At 38.9% G+C, this 18,529-nt stretch overlaps 2 protein-coding genes across 3 annotated transcripts in view; one reads left to right on the top strand and one right to left on the bottom strand.

Moving 5' to 3' along the window:
- Positions 1–1,222: 1,222 nt before the first annotated feature.
- Positions 1,223–14,756, top strand: LOC113568383 (NLR family CARD domain-containing protein 3-like). Its single transcript, XM_035525840.1, has 6 exons — positions 1,223–1,507; positions 1,574–3,102; positions 9,001–9,174; positions 9,998–10,171; positions 13,047–13,093; positions 13,311–14,756. Exons 1-6 carry the CDS (start codon positions 1,259–1,261, stop codon positions 13,922–13,924), a joined length of 2,787 nt encoding a protein of 928 aa, XP_035381733.1. The 5' UTR covers positions 1,223–1,258; the 3' UTR covers positions 13,925–14,756.
- Positions 14,757–16,554: 1,798 nt separating this feature from the next.
- Positions 16,555–18,529, bottom strand: part of spef2 (sperm flagellar 2) — a 31,857-nt gene continuing 29,882 nt past the window's right edge. The window contains exons 35-37 of one of the 2 annotated variants that reach the window (XM_035525836.1): positions 18,285–18,461; positions 17,195–17,317; positions 16,555–16,697 (exon numbers count right to left, since the gene is read on the bottom strand). In XM_035525836.1, coding sequence (XP_035381729.1) covers positions 16,641–16,697; positions 17,195–17,317; positions 18,285–18,461 — 357 coding nt within the window. In that variant the 3' untranslated portion in view covers positions 16,555–16,640. Of the gene's footprint in view, positions 16,698–17,194; positions 17,318–18,284; positions 18,462–18,529 lie in introns of those variants that run through there. The other variant, XM_035525837.1, reaches the window with a different exon arrangement.

The following is an 18,529-nucleotide window of genomic DNA, read 5'->3' as shown; positions in this document are numbered from 1 at the left end:
AAATTTTAACTGAAAATCAAAAACAATGCAAAAATTCCTGGGGATTAATTTGTGGTATGAGTGAACAAAGACTTAAGATTGTTATTGATGTATCTTCATTTAAAGAAAGCATTAATAATGAATAATTCATCCATTCTTTAGCATCAATACACTTCATTAGATTGTCTTCTCTGCTGAAATCATTCAATTTAGTGGAAAGATACATAAAAATGAAATGAAATATTAAAACATCTAATTAAGTCACCAAGATGGAGCAAATAAATATAAAGTATATATATATTTATATATATGTGTGTGTGTGTGTGTGTGTGTGTGTGTGTATGTGTGTGTGTGTGGCTGTGTGTGTGTGAGTGTGTGTATATATATATATATATATATATATATATATATATATATATATATATATATGTGTGTGTGTGTGTGTGTATCTGTGTGTGTGTATCTGTGTGTGTGTACATATATATATATATATATATATATATATATATATATATATATATATATATATATATATACTGTGTGTGTGTGTATATATATATATATATATACTGTGTGTGTGTGTGTGTGTGTATATATATATATATATATATATATATATATATATATATATATATATATATATATAGTGTGTGTCTGTGTGTCTGTGTGTCTGTGTCTGTGTCTGTGTGTGTGTCTGTGTGTGTGTGTGCGTGTGTGTGTGTCATGACTACATATAGCCTGTATGGTCTCATTTTTGATGAATTTGTATAATCTTATTATTGACATCTTTACAGTATGAGTTTACAGATTGTTGGTGTATATATACTCTTATTACTGATGTCATGTCTGTCTGTATGTGTGTATATAGTCTCACACTAATTACCTTGTGTTTCAGTATGAGTGAAGAATCTCTTCTCTTCCTCTCATCCTGTCTTTCCTCTTTGTCTCTGTTAGCAGGGGGAGAGATGATCTCCTCCAGGTGTCCAGGTGTGGAGTGTGTGATGATCTCCTTCAGGTGTCCAGGTGTGGAGTGTGTGAGCAGGTTCTGCCAGACCCAGTCTCCATCACCTGTGGACACAGGTTCTGCAGGCGGTGTATCAGCAATTACTGGGATCAGTCTGCTCCATCACGAGACTTTTCCTGTCCCCAATGCATACAGAAATCCAGAACCCATCCTGTTCTACTCCCACACAAAGACATAGAAGAGTCCATACAGCAGGACTTACACACACCAGTGGATGATGTCCTGCACAGAGTCTTATACACACACAAAACCAGCATGAAGAACAAGTATGAGAGTTTATTTGAGGGAGTCAAATCACAAGAGAATAAAACCCTCCTGAACAGTGTTTACACACAACTCTACATCATAGATGGAGAGAGTGAAGGAGTGAATGAAGAACATGAGGTTTTACAGATGGAGAAAACACTCAGGAAACAACTGGTACAAGACACTCCAATCAACTGCTCAGACATCTTTAAACCTGTAGAAGATCCTGAAGGAGACATGGAGGAAGAGAAGATCAGAGCTTTGATGGCTGAAGGTGTCAGACACACAGAACCAAAAGAAGATAAAGGCGCAGAAGTGCCAAAGCTCAGAACTGTTCTGACTAAAGGCATTGCAGGCATTGGGAAAACTGTCTCAGTGCAGAAGTTTATTCTGGATTGGGCTGAGGAAAAAGCCAATCAGGATATAGATTTCATGTTTGTGCTTCCATTCCGTGAGCTGAACCTGATTAAAGATGACCAGTACAGTCTGCATAGACTCCTGTGTTACTTCCACCCTGAGATAAAAGATCTGGACCCAAAGATATATGATGTGTGCAAAGTTGTGTTCATCTTTGATGGCCTGGATGAAAGCAGAATTCAACTGAACTTTTCCCAGTGTAATAAAGTATCTGACATAAGCATGACATCATCAGTGGGTGTGCTGATGTCAAACCTCATCAAAGGAGAGCTGCTTCCCTCTGCTCTCATCTGGATAACCTCCCGACCAGCAGCAGCCAATGAATTCTCTCCTCAGTACATCAACCGTGTGACAGAAATTCAGGGATTCACAGACCCACAGAAGGAGGAGTACTTCAGGAAGAGAGTCAGTGACCAAGACCAAGCTGAGAAAATCATCTCACACATAAAGACAGCAAAGACCCTCCACATCATGTGTCACATACCAGTCTTCTGTTGGATCTCAGTCATGGTGCTTCAGGAAATACTAAAACAAACTGATACAGAAATCCCTAAAACTCTGACTGAGATGTACACACAGTTCCTGCACACTCAGATCAACATGAAGAATGAGAAGTATGAGGGGAAAAAGGAAAGAGATCAAAAGAAACATCTGGAATCCAACAGGTCAATGATTCTGAAACTGGCTGAACTGGCTTTCAAACAGCTGATGAAGGGAAACGTGTTGTTCTATGAAGAAGACCTGAGAGAGTGTGGCATTGATGTCACTGAGGCCTCCATGTACTCTGGGATCTGCACAGAGATCTTTAGGGAGGAATCTGTGCTTTACCAGAGGAAGATCTACTGCTTTGTACATCTGAGCTTTCAGGAGTTCCTGGCTGCTCTCTATGTGTTTCACTGTTTTCTCAGCAATAAAATGAGGGCACTGCAGACTTTTAAGTTACAGCCCAGTTGCAGGTCTGAAAATGTTCCTCTCCATGACCTGCTGAAGGCAGCAGTGTATAAAGCCTTAGAGAGTCAGAATGGACACCTGGACCTTTTCCTCCGTTTCTTGCTGGGAATCTCACTGGAACCCAATCAGAGTCTCCTACAAGGGCTACTGACACACACACACAGCAGCCAAGAGAGTGTCAAGAAGACAGTCCTGTACATCAAAGACCAAATAAAAACAGGACACCTCCACATTGAGAGATCCATCAACCTGTTCCTCTGTCTGTCTGAAATGAAGGACCAGTCTCTTGCCAGAGAAATTCAAGAGTATCTACTATCAGAGAAACACTCAGGAAAGAAGCTCTCTCCTGGACAGTGTTCAGTATTAGCCTGCATGCTTCTGACCTCAGAGGAGGTGCTGGATGAGTTGGACTTGAAGAAGTACAACACATCAGAGGAGGGTTACAGGAGACTAATTCCAGCTGCTGCAAACTCCCGAAAGGCTCTGTGAGTGTTTAACTATTGTTTATTGAATAATTTATATTAGTAATTGAGTACTGCTAAATGTTTCATTCACCCTCACAATGAAGATGCCACACAGCTTTAGAGTTGATACACTGGATCAAACATTTTAAATTGGGGGTCCCTGCATATTGTCTAGTATTCCCACAACTCTCACATACCACAACACACCACAAGGTGGCAGAATAGAACCAGCAAAATCATTTGATATATTCAATGTTTGGTATAGTGTAGTGATGTAGTTTACTCCTCAACACTACTTCTACTGTGGGTGTCTGTGGTTCAATCCCTGTCTGGCCAAATGCGCTATGCTATACCATAGAGCACTTGTCCAGACTGGGATTGATTTGGCCTTGAGCTTGTCCTTGGGCAAGATTCCTAAATCTACACTTGTTTACCTCTGTAATAAGATTGAAAATTGTGGTCCTTAGAGTCCTGTTGATGTTATACAGCCTCAAGCATTATAGGATCCATGTGTGGGGCATTGAATCACAGGATTCTTTGTAGTCAATCCAGGCAGTGCACTGGTTGGTCTGTCTGGTCTTACAGTCTTGAGTGACTGTTTTATGCACCAGTAGGTGATGCTTGGTGTTCTTGCCAGTGCCTTTCTGGGCCCTACTCATGTATTGAGCCATGTGCCTATTAATCTTAACTGCAGTGATGCCTGACAGGATCTTCCATGTTGGGCAGAGGCAGGCTATCAACCAGTAGTTGGATGGAAATGGCCCTTTCTGGGTTTCCTACAGGATCAGGACTGTCCAGCTTTCAGTTAACCATTTAGGGTGGATTCCATCCATTGCCACCTAGCTCAGTTGTGCTGCCAGGCATTCATGGAGTGCAATTATAGGTCTGAAGGATGAAGAGCTGTCCCTTTCTTGGACATCTGCTAGCATGATGGTTACTGGAACCACTGGGCATTGTTGTGTGATGCCCATATACTTTTCTAGTATTATTCAGTGTCTGGCTTTGGTGGGTATATGTGTGTATGTGTGAGTATATATATATATATATATATATATATATATATATATATATATATATATATATATATATATATATATATATATATATATATTGGTTCCTCTACCAGATGCCCTGGGAACTTCAGGGTCCTGCAAAGCATCTTAGCTGTTCCCAGGACTGCAATCCTCTGGACAGAGATCTCATATGTTGTTCCTGGGATCTGTTGGACCCATTCTCACAGTTTGGGGGTCACAGCCCCTAGTGTTCTGATTACCACCAGAACCACAGTTGCCTTCACCCTCTACATCTTTTCTAGCTCTTCTTTCAGCCCTTGGTATTTCTCAAGGGATTTTTTTTGTACCTTGTTCCTGATGATGCTATCTCTTGGGATTGCCACATCTATCTCTATGGCCCTCTTCTGCTGTTTATCCATCACTATTTCCAGTTGGTTAGTTGTTAACATCTTGTCTGCCTGTATCTGAAAGTCCAACAGGATATTAGCATGGTCATTTTCCACAACTTTGGTAATGTATCTCACTTTGACCTTGAAACTTCCAGCCTGTCCTCAACACAGATGTTTCTGTACAGTATGCTAGCCACTTGGTGATTCATGTACATACTGCCGTCTAACATCTTGTATCCTGCTGTTATTTGCTGGATATAACACTAGGTATCTGAAATTGTACACATAGCACAATGATCATTCAGGATTTAAATTGAAGTAGACACTTGGGACAAGACACCCGTTCACATCCAGGCTTATTTTTCCATCATTTACTTTCCATTTGAGCTCATCTAATACAAAAGAAAAAAACAAAACAAAACATAAAACTCCTTTGATTTTTTGGGTGTATAATGTGTCTATTGATGCTGGAGATTCAGTTTCACTCATGCTCTACATTTCCTTATTCACCAGAGTCTTGCCTAATAAATTGAATGGTTTTGAGCATATACATGAAATGACTAAGTAGCTATACAATGTATTCCAGTAGGTGTCCTAGTCTTCTCGGAAGTGTCCAAAAACCTCTCCACATGCACGCAAAGTCATCAATCACTATACATCAAGTTTGCATGTTTCTTTTTGCTAAAACATCATAGCAAGTTACTTTAGTAAGTTCCACAACAATATTAGCTTCATACCACCATTAGGGGAAAATACTGTAGCTAATACTGTAAATGCTTGGGAAAATACTGTAAATGCTGTAATACTGTAAAGAAATAGTATACTTTCTCATTTAAACTTACAATTTAGCAGGCTTATAAATTTTTCCAGCAGTGAATGGAAACATCCAGTGATTTGCTATGCAAACATTGAAGCTAATCCATGCTAGCAGCCAAGGTAGTCTATGCTAGCAACACCCAAATAACTCCACATAAACTTCAGCTAAAATAAGCCTCTTGCTTGTTTTCTTTCTCAAGCTGTTCAAACCATTTCTGTGCAGTTTGATTTGTCACACCCTGTTTAAAATGTGCCTTACTTCCTCTGTATTTGCAGACTAGGTAACTGTAGTCTAGACACAGATTTGTGTAAAAATCTATGTTCCATTTTGGCATCATCAAATTCCCCCCTGAGAGAACTGTGTATCAATATCAGCACCCTGCAAGATGAAGGAATGAAGCTGCTTTCTGATGGGCTGAAGAGTTCACACTGTAAACTGGAGACACTCAGGTGAGCACATTGTAAAGTGGAGATACTCAAATGAGACACTGAAAACTGGAGATGCTCAGGTGAGACACTGTAAACTGGAGATGCTCAGGTGAGACACTGTAAACTGGAAATACTCAGGTGAGCACACTGTAAACTGGAAATTCTTATGAAGTGATGTATTCACAGTAAAACAGTTATATTCTTATGACGTGATATATTCACAGTTAAAGTTATATCATTATAAAGTGACGTATTCACAGTGAAACAGTTATATCCTTATGGTGACATTCACAGTAAAACAGTTATATCAGTTATAATAGTTACAATTACATCTTTATGATGTGATGTATTTAAAATATTCATAATCAGTTGTCTTGTCTGCAAATCTTCATTTACTTAATATTTTTATCACTGGATTGTTAAGTGTACTGAAATTATGTTCATTAATGTAAATTAACAATTAATAAAAATTATTATTAATAACAGAATATTCCCTTGTTTAGTATCCATTTCAGGATGTTTCTGTGTTACTTGATTTCATACTATTTTATTCAATGGGCTTTATTTTCTCTGTCTTTGCAGTCTTACAGGCTGTAATCTCACAACAGACAACAGCAAAAGTCTCTTCTCTGTTCTGACATCAGAAAAGTCCTTCCTGAAAGAACTGAACATCAGAAACTATGACTTTCAGGATTCAGGAGTGGAGCAGCTCTCTGCTGCACTGAAGAGTTCACACTGTAAACTGGAGATTCTCAGGTGGAATTTCTGTGAATTCATTACTGAATTGAAATTTAGGAATAGTATGATGGGATAGTGAAGTCGATTGTGCCCAGATAATACAAATTAATGTCTGTTTTAACTCACTTTCAATAAAGGAGGCTCAAAACACTGTATTGAACTAATTAATTGACATAAAATGTACATTGCACTGTGTAAAACAGACAGTTATTCCCAATCACAAATAATGGTTCCATAGTTGTGCCTGGTTTTGTATGCAGGAGGCGATAAAGCAGGTTCCCTAAATAAAGAGTCTGGAATTGAAACCAGACACAAGAACAGGGCCAATGTACAGCCCCTGTGATCTGTCCTCTGATTTATTCCGTAGAGAAGACTAATGACCCTAACTAACTCATAACCCTCTGATTAGGTCTGTAAAATAGATTAATTATCCTAACTAACCCTAACCCCTAACCCTTTGATTATCTCACTAAAGAAGATGAATGACCCTAACTCTAACCCCTAACCTTCTGATTATCTCACTAAAGAAGATGAATGACCCTAACTAACCCTAACCTCTAACCCTGATTAAGAAGATAAAACCCCTAGTAATAAACAGATCATGCGAAGCACAGATGTTTGCATATGGAAAGCTTCCTACACTTTTCTTACATTATCAAAAGCAAAAAGGCTGTAGGTTCTTTGGTCATGTATTATCTTAGTTAACATTAACTTCCAGCAAACAATGGCTTTAAGTTCTGTGGTTGTGTAAGACCTTAGCATTAACTTCCAGTGGCGCTGGAGACCACAGCAACTGTTCAAACATACTTTTTTTTAACTTTGTTCATAAATTCTTTGTGGTGTATTATAATGTTTTTTGTATTTGCTCTGTCATTGTAGAATAGCTCTCTTTAATCTTGGTGAACTGACATGTGGAAATCTGGGTTCAGCTCTTCAACTGGAAAACAGCTCCCTGAGACAACTGGAGCTCAGTAATAACAGGCTGCAAGACTCAGGCGTGAAGCTGCTCTCTAAAGGGCTTGAAAGTTCACACTGTACATTGGAGATACTCAAGTGAGCCTTTTATGAATTCATTCTTAAGATGCACATTTTAAGTGATGTTATTCAATGATGTTACAACCTTGGCGAGGCTCCAGTCCGTAACAGGAAGTGTGAGAGACACAGCTAGACAACTGCCTAGTTGAAATGAGGACAGACCACAATAGACAAAAGTTGTTCAATGGTAACCAGTATATTGTACAAGAGACAGTGTGACACAGGAATGTAATGCCAGAAGTGACCCATGCCAAAATAACAAACCAACCCACACTAGAAAAAAGATGCTGACTAAACATACACAGATAAAAGAAAATACACACACAACTACACTTACTCCCTGGGTGAAAACAGACCAAACTTACACCTCAAACAAAACAGCAGTCACTCATTATTCACCAGTTAACTCACAACAATGGAACAACATGAAATTTGTGCAAATATACAATCAGCAAACTAACTATATGGGCAAAGACAAGAGCAACGTCAAAATGGGAAGTCAAACACCTGGTCAATCATCATAGAACAGTCTAGTAAAATGTGTCTCCAAAACCAAATCTTTCTGCTCTCCTATCACACTGGTCTTCTTTCCTCTTCCTTTTATTTTGTCTCGGGGTTGGCGAAAGGAACCTTCATCTTTTCTCATGATTTGCTTGCAAGCATGAAACTCAGCAGTGGAATTCATAAGTGGATCTGGAAGCAGCTCTAGAATGGAACACAACTCACAGCATACACATAGACAACAAATAGACACAGTATGTGATACCCCCTCCCCCATAAGAGTGTACTTCTAGGATCTAGTATTCACAAAACAAAAACATCCAATTAGCACGTTGATAGAGCATCAGCCACCACAATGTCTATGCCCTTCTTATGCATAAATAATAAATTCTTATTCATTTATGTTTAAATTACAACCCTGAATGATTAAAACCCAGTGCATCAAACATTGATTTGTGCTAGCCATGCACTGGAGGAACACTAAGGGTTTGTGATCAATGTAAACAGTAAAAGGATCAATACTGCCACCAAAGTACACTTCATAATGTAATGCAAAGAGAAGTGCATGGGCCTCTTTCTCAGTTGTGCTGTATTCTATCTGGCTCTTGCACACTATGAGCAAAGTGCAAAACTAGAGACATTGTACCACCATATAATTGAGCACCCTGATGAGTCTGACCCAAATGTCCATTTTGACCACATCATTGATCATCCTGATAAGTCTGACCCAATGGCTGTTCATTCTGATATCACTGATCACCCTGATGAGTCTGACACAATAGCTGTCCATTCTGACATCACCGATCACCCTGACAAGTCTGAACTAAATACTGTCCATTCTGCAGTAGATCATCACAATGTGCAGCAGATTACTTTCAGTAATCACTTTAATCAAAAAAAGCCACAAAATGAGTTGTTTAGGCATCATGATCTAAATACATTTTTGTCTTAATGCATTAAATGATTCCTCACTGAATGTAAAATCTTTGCCATTGCAGACTAGCAATGTGTAATCTTGGAGAACAGACATGTGAAATTTTGGGCTCAGCTCTACAACTTGCAAACAACCCCCTGAGAGAACTGGACCTGAGTAACAATGACCTCCAGGATTCAGGAGTGAAGCTGCTCTCTTCTGGACTGAAGAGTTCACATTGTAAACTGGAGAGTCTCAGGTGAACATTCTGTGAATTCATTGTTGAAATGCAAATTTTAAGCTGTGATGTTCTATGATGCATATTTTTTAAGGTTTTACACCACCTCAACCTATCATTTCATTCTACAATTACAGTAAAGATATTCTATAATATTCTGTTTAATTTAATGTTACTTAATGTTAATTGTAAGAATAAATACAGTTTCCATTGCTCTGCATAGGAAAATGCAGATAACTGTGTGGCCTCTGTCACGTGGCCTTTGCTGATGTTACGTTGGCTTCCTTTTGTTCCAGAAAGTGCACCTTTATTTTCATTTTCATTCAAATGGCTTAGTTCAATGACAGTAAGACAAGCCACTGGGAGGAAAAGAAAATCTAGTTTGAGTTTAAAAAAAAATAGATTTTAGGCAGACGTTTTATTCATTTTATTTTATTCAAATCTGGCATATACCAGAGTCCAGTTTTAATAAACATCTAAAGATGGCTGCACAAAAGGATTATGGTTCTAAAACATTTGGAGATGGTGAGTTTCCAAATGGTTTTGTGGGATACACCATGTGAGTGAAGATTACAGCTAAAGAACAGCGCTCCAGAGTTGCTATGGAAACAGAAAGACAACAATTATTATCAACAATTATTACAGATTATGTAACAACCTTAGCAATAAATTACAAGATTATAGACATATTTTATCATTACAAAGCTAACAATGCAAAAAAAAAATGTTAAAAACCTCCAGATAAAAAAGGTTATTGTTTCATGGTTTTTAATTCCAAACTTTTCTTTACAGTAAAGTCTGCTACGTGCAAACACATTTTCTTCCTTCTCTCTCCTTTCTGCAGACTGTCTGGTTGTTTGGTCACAGAGGAAGGCTGTTCTTCTCTGGCTTCAGCTCTGCATTCAAACCCCTCCCACCTGAAAGAACTGGATCTGATGTACAACCACCCAGGAGAGTCAGGAGTGAAGCTGCTCTCTGCTAGACTGGAGGATCCCCACTGCAGACTGGAGACACTCAGGCATGTAGAAATCCCCTAAAACACCATGTGTTTAGGGTGAACACACACTCCAAATGTGAGAAACAAAAATCCAAATGAAAAATTATGAATTTGGATGTATATAAAATAATAACCCATAACAGGAGACACAGAGCTGAGGTTCAGTCACTTTAATAATTTTCATGTATGTAAGAGGAACAGTCAATCCAATCTCCTCTGACCCACTTCTACAAAACCCACCTATTTATACTTCAGTTTTACTCAAATACATAATGTCATACATGACACACGTGTTCTTATTCCTCAAATACATAGTGTTATACATGAGACACATATGATCTTGTTCCTGAAATACATACAGTGTCAAACATGAGACACACATGATCTTATTCTTAAAATACATAGTGTCACACATGAGATATGTTGTTACTCCTAAAATATGTACTGTCATACATGACAGATATGTTCTTATACCTGAAATACATACAGTGTCATACACGAGGCACATGCGTTCTTATTCACAAAATACAGTGTCATAAATTGAAACAGCAGTATGTCTGTGTGTGTGTGTGTGTGTGTGTGTGTGTGTGTGTGTGTGTGTGGTGTTTCTGACCTACTGAAGGCCATAATCATCTGTTCCTTGTGTATGTGTGACAGGGCTTCCTGTATCACTGGTCCTACTGTATGTATTGTACTCTGTGTGTGTGTGTGTGTGTGTGTGTGTGTGTGTGTGTGTGTGTGAGAGAGAGAGAGAGAGAGAGAGAGAGAGAGAGAGAGAGAGAGAGAGAGAGAGAGAGAGAAAGAGAGAATTAAAGTACAGTTTGCTGTTATTGTGAGTGTGTTATAGTGAATTGTAGTACAGTGTCCTGTTATTGTGAGTGTGTTAATGTAACGAGGGAGGGGTGATGTGTGAACACACTTGCAAAGTGCTGATGCATTGCTTGGTATGTGAGTAACTAGTGAGTAATGCCATAATGAAAGTAACTAAGAGTTTGATAAATAATAGATTTAATAACAGAAACAAGTGACCAAAAACAGAACAAAGGACAGAAAGAACAACAGGCTAACAAGATGAGTAAATTGGAATTGGAAAACAGAGCGAAGGTAACTAAACATGGAGAACATATGAGATCTAACTAATCATGGAGAACACACAGGATCTAACTAAACACGGAGAACACAAAGGATCTACTAAACATGGGGAACACATGAAATCTAACTAAACACAGAGAACACACAGGATCTAACTAAACACAGAGAACACACAGGATCTAACTAAACATGGAGAACTCACAGGATCTAATGAAGCGAGGAAACCTGAGAGCTAATCAAACACATATCTTGTCAAAACAATAACCCACAAACAAGAGACGTAGGAACGGGGTTTTTATAGGACTACAATTAGGGACGAACTCGGAACAGCTGGAGACGAAGGGGAGGAGACACGAAACTACAGAGAATGACGTAAACCCGGAAGTAACTAGGTTGCCAGGGAAACGGGGAACGCTCCGGTCTGTGGACGTGACAGTTATAGTGAATTGTAATGCAATGTGTCCAGATATTCTGAGTGTGTTATAGTGGATTGTAGTACAGTGGACCTTTGTGAGTATGTTATGAATTGTAGTACACTTTGTGCTGTTATTGTGTGTTAGTGAATTGTAGTACCATGCGCTGTTATGTGTTATAGTGAATTGTAGTACTGTGCGCTGTTGCGTTATAGTGAATTGTAGTACTGTGTGCTGTTAAGTGTTATAGTGAATTGTAGTACTGTGTGCTGTTATTCTGAGTATGACATAGTGAATTGTAGTACAGTGTGCTGTTAGTGTGAGTGTTTTAGTGAATTGTAGTAGTGTGTACTGTTATTGAGTGTTTTAGTGAAGTGTAGTAGTGTGCTGTTACTGTGAGTGCATTTTAGTGATTTGTAGTACAGTATGTGCGGTTATTGTGTTAGTGAATTGCAGTACAGTATGCTATGATTGTGAGATATACCGAATTGTAGTAGTGTGCTGTTATTTTGAGTGCGTTATAGTGAATTGTAGTACAGTGTGCTGTTATGTTTGTTATAGTGAAATGTAGTACATTGTGCTGTTATTGTGAGAGTGTTATAGTGAATTATAAAACAATGTGTAACTCACACATTCATTTAGTAAGCAGTAAATTATCCACAAGGTGGCGCTATTGGAAACAAAGGTCCAACAGTGGTACTGTGTCACAGTTGTGCTTCACATCAGTGACTGTCCTTATTTTATGTTCACCTCAGTGTACGACTGCTTTGACAGGACTCTAGCAAAACAAACTGAAAATCAGCTGGCATCTGTGGAGCTATTTATTGTTGGGTTCATTTATTTATTTATATTAAGTTGTTGAAAATGTAAAACATTTAAGTTAAAATTTTATCAGTATATATATATATATAATGTGAACATTACTTGTTTGAGATTTGAGCAAAGTAGTGCAGAGCGATAGTGAGCAGTGTCACAGATCGCCCAAATATTTAAATCTTTCAGAATCCAATTGTGGTTTAGGTTTTGGGACTGTTGTAAGGCCGCAGCACCTCCCCCAGGTCCTAGCGCTCCTTATCCCAGTAGATTATGAACTTGAAGAAGAATGATGAGTGATGGCACGATTGAATAAGACAGAGTGAATGAAAAGTATGGATGACTGAAACTAATAAAGCATGTTTATTTGGGGGGGGCGGGGCTAAAGAACATTAAAGGAGGCTGTAGCACCCCTAAATCAGGCCTAACAACACCGCTGGCAGAACCCATGCTGTAAGTGAATACATTCACACCACTAATAAAGCGTTTTTTGCCTAAGCTACTGTGTGTGTGTGTGTGTGTGTGTGTGTGTGTGTGTGTGTGTGTGTGTGTGTGTGTGTGTGTGTGTGTTTCTTTAGGGTGGAACATGCAGGGAAGATCAGAATCAAACCAGGACTAAGAAAATGTAAGCAGCAGTGCACATGCATGTGCACACACACACACACACACACACACACACACACACACACACACACACACACACACACACACACACACACACACACTCACAAAATCTCTAACACTGCCCAACAGTATAAATACATATAATATGGAAACACTACATACACACACATCCCTACATTATTTGTGTTCTCTCCTCTAATGTCTCTGCTTGTGTGCAGATGCGTGTGATCTCACACTGGACCCAAACACAGCACACACACGTCTGTCTCTGTCTGAGGGGAACAGAAAGGTGACGCGTGTGTGGGAGCAGCAGCCTTATCCTGATCATCCAGACAGATTTGATGTGTGTGTGCAGGTTGTGTGTAGAGAGAGTCTGACTGGACCCTGTTACTGGGAGGCTGAGTGGAGTGGTGGGAGGGTTGAAATATCAGTGACATATAAAGGCATCAGCAGGAAAGGAGACAGTGGTGGCTGTGGGTTTGGACATAATGTAAAGTCCTGGAGTCTGAACTGCACTAATATCAGTTACTCTGTCTGGCACAATAAGAAGAGAACTGCCATCTCTGCCCCTCCCTGCAGCTCTAACAGAGTAGGAGTGTATCTGGACTGGGCTGCAGGCACTTTGTCCTTCTACAACGTCTCCTCTCACACACACACACTCACACACTTACACACATTCCACTCCACATTCACTGAGCCCCTCTATGTAGGGTTTAGGCTTTGGGATTCTGACTCCTCAGTGCATGTGTGTGTCCTGGAGGAACACCTGAGTCTGCAGGGAAACACACACTCTTCTACCGAAACAACTGGTGGATATGATGACAGAGCATAGTATCAAACATACAGAACAAGTGCTCTTACCCACAAAAGAATAGTCAAAAGTATTTTTTAAACTTTTCAGACTGGATTTAGACCCTGTTATAATACTCAAACATGATACTGATCTATTAACCAGTGATCAATTAATATCAATGCTGTATTAACGCTAATGATCTATTAATCCCATTTGACAATTTCCAATGTCATTGTGCTCATAGAGCACAGTGCATCAAATGATACCATAGACCACAGGATACATCTGATACCATCTAGTAATCTTGTAAGAATTAAAGGACATGCTCTATCCTGGTTTAAATTCTGACTGGTGGCTTTCAATTTGTTTATGTGAACAATGTATCCTTTGATAATGCTGAGACAAAGTATGGTGTCCCACAAGTGTGTGACACCAAAAGGTAATGATGTCAACATCAATATGAAAAGGTCATGTTGTCAGCATCAATACGAAAAGATAATGATGTCAGCATCAATATTTACAAAGTATTTACAAAATACTTTTTAATGTAACACTGTACCACAATTCTAGCACTTCAACAAAGTCTTTAGCAATCATGTCTAATGTCAACATCAATATGAAAAGGTAAAGCCAACATTAATATGTCATGTTGATCTGGAACTGTAAATGTGTAAATAAATATTTTGTTAAAAGGTGTCGGTAATTGTTTGAAGTGGAAACATTGGTGAAAATGGGCCAAATTGTGAATGATGGTAAATCCATTGTACTTTCTACAACAAAAAGATCAAGTCTGAAAATACATCATCAAACAGGAAATAGTCAAACAGCAGATTGTCAGACTGTCTGAAGGTGTGACAGGAAATGGAATATAGAGGCACAAGGAAGGCGAAGAAGAGGCGATAGATGGAGGAGTGGCGATGGAGGAGTGGAGCTAGATGGAGGAGTGGCAATAGATGGAGGAGTGGTGATAGATGGAGGAGTGGCGATAGATGGAGGAGAGGAGATAGATGGAGGAGAGAAGATTGATGGAGAAGAGGAGATAGATGGAGGAGAGAAGATAGATGGAGGAGTGGTGACAGATGGAGGAGAGGAGATAGATGGAGGAGAGGAGATTGATGGAGAAGAGGAGATTGATGGAGGAGAGGAGATTGATGGAGGACAGGAGATAGATGGAGGAGTGGAGATTGATGGAGAGGAAAAGACAAAGTACGTGTTAGTAAATAAAACTTTCCTAAACTTGGTCACAGTATTCAGACTTGCCTTCACATAACAATTCATAGATTTACGTTTATGTGATTATGATTCCAGTTGTACTTTATATATAATCACTTATAAGCTCTACCATTATGCTACTAGCTAATATAAGTCCTTCACACACCAGCTTTCATCATCAAGTGTTTGCTGTTTTGTAGAAGACAAAATGATTCTTTTGACTTAACGAATATTAACGTAAGCCTGTATGTGGGGTGAAGTTCATACTCAATCTTCATGCTTCATGGTACTTAAATGGAATGGCTCCTATATGATTGGTGTGTCCCAGACTGAATCACAACACACATCTTGGTGCCTTGTGTCAGTGCCACTTAAAGGGACAGTTCAGTTAAAAATCAGATTTACTTGAATTGTCGCTTACCCTGGATGCAATTGATAGGCCAAAACATGTCTGGAGTCCAAATTTTGCTTCTTTAGTTTAGAACAAAAGCTGCTAACATTGCTAACAAACTCAAAAATTGCTGTACGTCAACAGCAATGATAACAGACTTTGTAAATAATAATAATAATAATTTATAATGATAACAGCCTTTGTAAATAACATGGTTCTCATGTTTTAAGTTTCTTAAACACCTGTCACCTCTTGACAATTCATGACCAAATATGTTCAGTTAAACCTTATACACCAGACACACCAGCAGGTAGATGTTCAATTAGACCATATAAAAATAGTGCTCTCTGAACTATAATTGTCAAATAGTGTTCTCTGAACTATGAGTCACAGAGTGTTTTCTGAACTGAGGCACATAGAGTGTTCTCTGAACTATGTCACATAAAGAGTGTTCTCAGAACTATAATTCACAAAGAGTGTTCTCTGAACTATAAGTCACAAAGAGTGTTCTCTGGACTGTGAGTCACATAAAGAGTGTTCCCTGAACTATAAGTCACATAAAGAGTGTTCTCTGGACTGTGTCACATAAAGAGTGTTCTCAGAACTATAACTAAGTCAAAGAAAGAGCCCTCACAGCTTTGCTTGGTTAGTTGTTTTTTTCAGAATACAAAGATTATAGCATTACAGGGTGGTTTAGCCAGTATAACTATCAGACTTACAGAGAAACAATGCAGCCTTGTCACAAGCAGAACTCTATATTTTAGTAATTTTTTCTTAGTAGTTATACCTTAGTTTAGCAAAATGTATTGCAAAAGTTTATTTTAAAGAACAACAATATGGTACTTACATCTAATAACTCATAGTGTGCTTAAGTAATATCTGACATCTAATAACTCTCAACAGTGTATTTAAGTAATATTTTAAAGATATGTGAAATGCCATGAGTGTGTCTTTTTGTGTGAAATTACATTTATTTATTTGATTGTATATGTGTGTTTGTTGTGAATGTGAATAGTTGTGTGTGTGTGTGTGTGTGTGTGTGTGTGTGTGAATACATTTGTGTGTCTGTAGAGGTGTAGATTTATGTAAGATTGTGTATGTGTGTGTGTGTGTGGGTGTATGTATGTATAGAATTATGTAAGATTTGGGGGTCTATGCTGCTGTAGACTCGCCTTCACTCTGCTGGGACAATAGAACTCTGTGAATGTCCTGTAGAAGGCAAACAACACAGAGACACATTTCATCAGAACACACCCACCATCTGATTCTCTTTGGTTTAGACCACACCCATCATCTGATTCTCTTTGGTTTAGACCACACCCATCATCTGATTCTCTTTGGTTTAGACCCCACCCACCATCTGATTCTCTTTGGTTTAGACCACACCCACCATCTGATTTTCCTTGGTTTAGACCACACCCACCATCTGATTTTCCTTGGTTTAGACCACACTCACCATCTGATTCACTTTGGTTTAGACCACACCCACCATCTGATTCTCTTTGGTTTAGACCCCACCCACCATCTGATTCTCTTTGGTTTAGACCACACCCACCACCTGATTTTCTTTGTTAAAGCTGTATTGGGTGAAGTAAAGCCACAAAATTCAAAGACAAAACCTCTAATATTCAGAATTATTACTAAAATAAATGCATCAGTGTGTAATACAATGTATGTGTGGTGGTGGGGGAGTTTATAACACTCACTGTGAGCAGGTACTGGGAAGAGCTCTCCATGAGATCCTGCAGAAAAGGATGCTGGGATAGCACAGAGAATGGAATCTTCTCTTCCTCCTTAAAACCAAACTCCTTAAACACCTTCACCAGGTCCTGAACACATAACACATCTGGTGTGTGTGTGTTAATATATGTGTGTGTGTGTGTCTTAATGTGTGTGTGTGTCTTAATATGTGTGTGTGTGTATGTTAATATATGTGTGTGTGTGTGTGTGTATTAATATGTGTGTGTGTTAATGTGTGTGTTAATATATGTATGTGTGTGTGTATTAATGTGTGTGTGTTAATATGTGTGTGTGTATTGTGTGTGTTAATATGTGTGCGTGTGTTAATATATGTGTGTGTGTGTGTGTGTGTGTGTATTAATGTGTGTGTGTATGTGTGTGTATTAATGTGTGTGTGTGTGTGTGTGTGTTAATATGTGTGTGTGTTAATATGTGTGTGTGTTAATATGTGTGTGTGTTAATATATGTGTGTGCGTGTATTAGTGTGTGTGTGTGTTATATGTGTGTGTGTGTGTTAATATATGTGTGTGTATTAATGTGTGTTTGTTAATATGTGTGTGTGTGTGTTAATATATGTGTGTGTGTTAATGTGTGTATTAATATGTGTGTGTTAATATGTGTGTGTGTTAATATGTGTGTGTATTAATATGTGTGTGTATTAATATGTGTGTGTGTTAATATGTGTGTGTATTAATGTGTGTGTGTGTTAATGTGTGTGTGTCAATATGTTTGTGTGTTAAGATGTGTGTGTGTGTGTGTTAATAGGTGTGTGTGTGTGTTAATATGTGTGTGTGTGTGTGTGTGTTAATGTGTGTGTGTGTGTGTGTGTGTGTGTTGTGTATTTGTGTGTGTACCTGTTAGAGCCCCTATATGCTCCTCCAGGATGGGTGGAGGCAGTGGTGTGCGTGTGTGTGTGTGTGTGTGTGTGTGTGTGTGTGTGTGTGTGTGTGTGTGTGTGTTTGTATGTGGTGTGAGTAGATGTTGGAGATCCTCTGGGCTCCTACTGGATAGGCGGAGGCATTGGTTGTGTGTGTGTGTGTGTGTGTGTGTGTGTACCTGTTGGAGCTCCTCTATTCTCCTCCTGGATGGGTGGAGGCGGTGCTGTGAGGACCTCCTCCATGCTCCTCCATGTCGTAAGACTGTCAGTAGTTCATCTATTGAAACACAGCCTTCATCATCCACACACCCACACTCTTCCTCCACATCACATTCAGAGTCCAGGTGTGCCATAGACTACATCAGTAAACACACACACACACACACACACACACACACACACACGTATATGCAGGCACACACAG

Source organism: Electrophorus electricus, chromosome 5 (genome assembly GCF_013358815.1).
Source record: "Electrophorus electricus isolate fEleEle1 chromosome 5, fEleEle1.pri, whole genome shotgun sequence".
In the NCBI taxonomy this organism is placed as follows: Eukaryota; Metazoa; Chordata; class Actinopteri; order Gymnotiformes; family Gymnotidae; genus Electrophorus; species Electrophorus electricus.
Note: the sequence above shows the minus strand (reverse complement) of the source record. Positions and strands in the feature narration are given on the sequence as shown.

Coding starts and splice junctions, on each gene's coding strand:
- LOC113568383 (XM_035525840.1), top strand. CDS start 1,259: ATGAAGAACAAGTATGAGAGTTTATTTGAGGGAGTCAAATCACAAGAG. Junction 10,172..13,046: donor TGCAGACTGGAGACACTCAG/GCATGTAGAAAT, acceptor GTGTTTCTTTAG/GGTGGAACATGCAGGGAAGA. Junction 13,094..13,310: donor CAAACCAGGACTAAGAAAAT/GTAAGCAGCAGT, acceptor GCTTGTGTGCAG/ATGCGTGTGATCTCACACTG.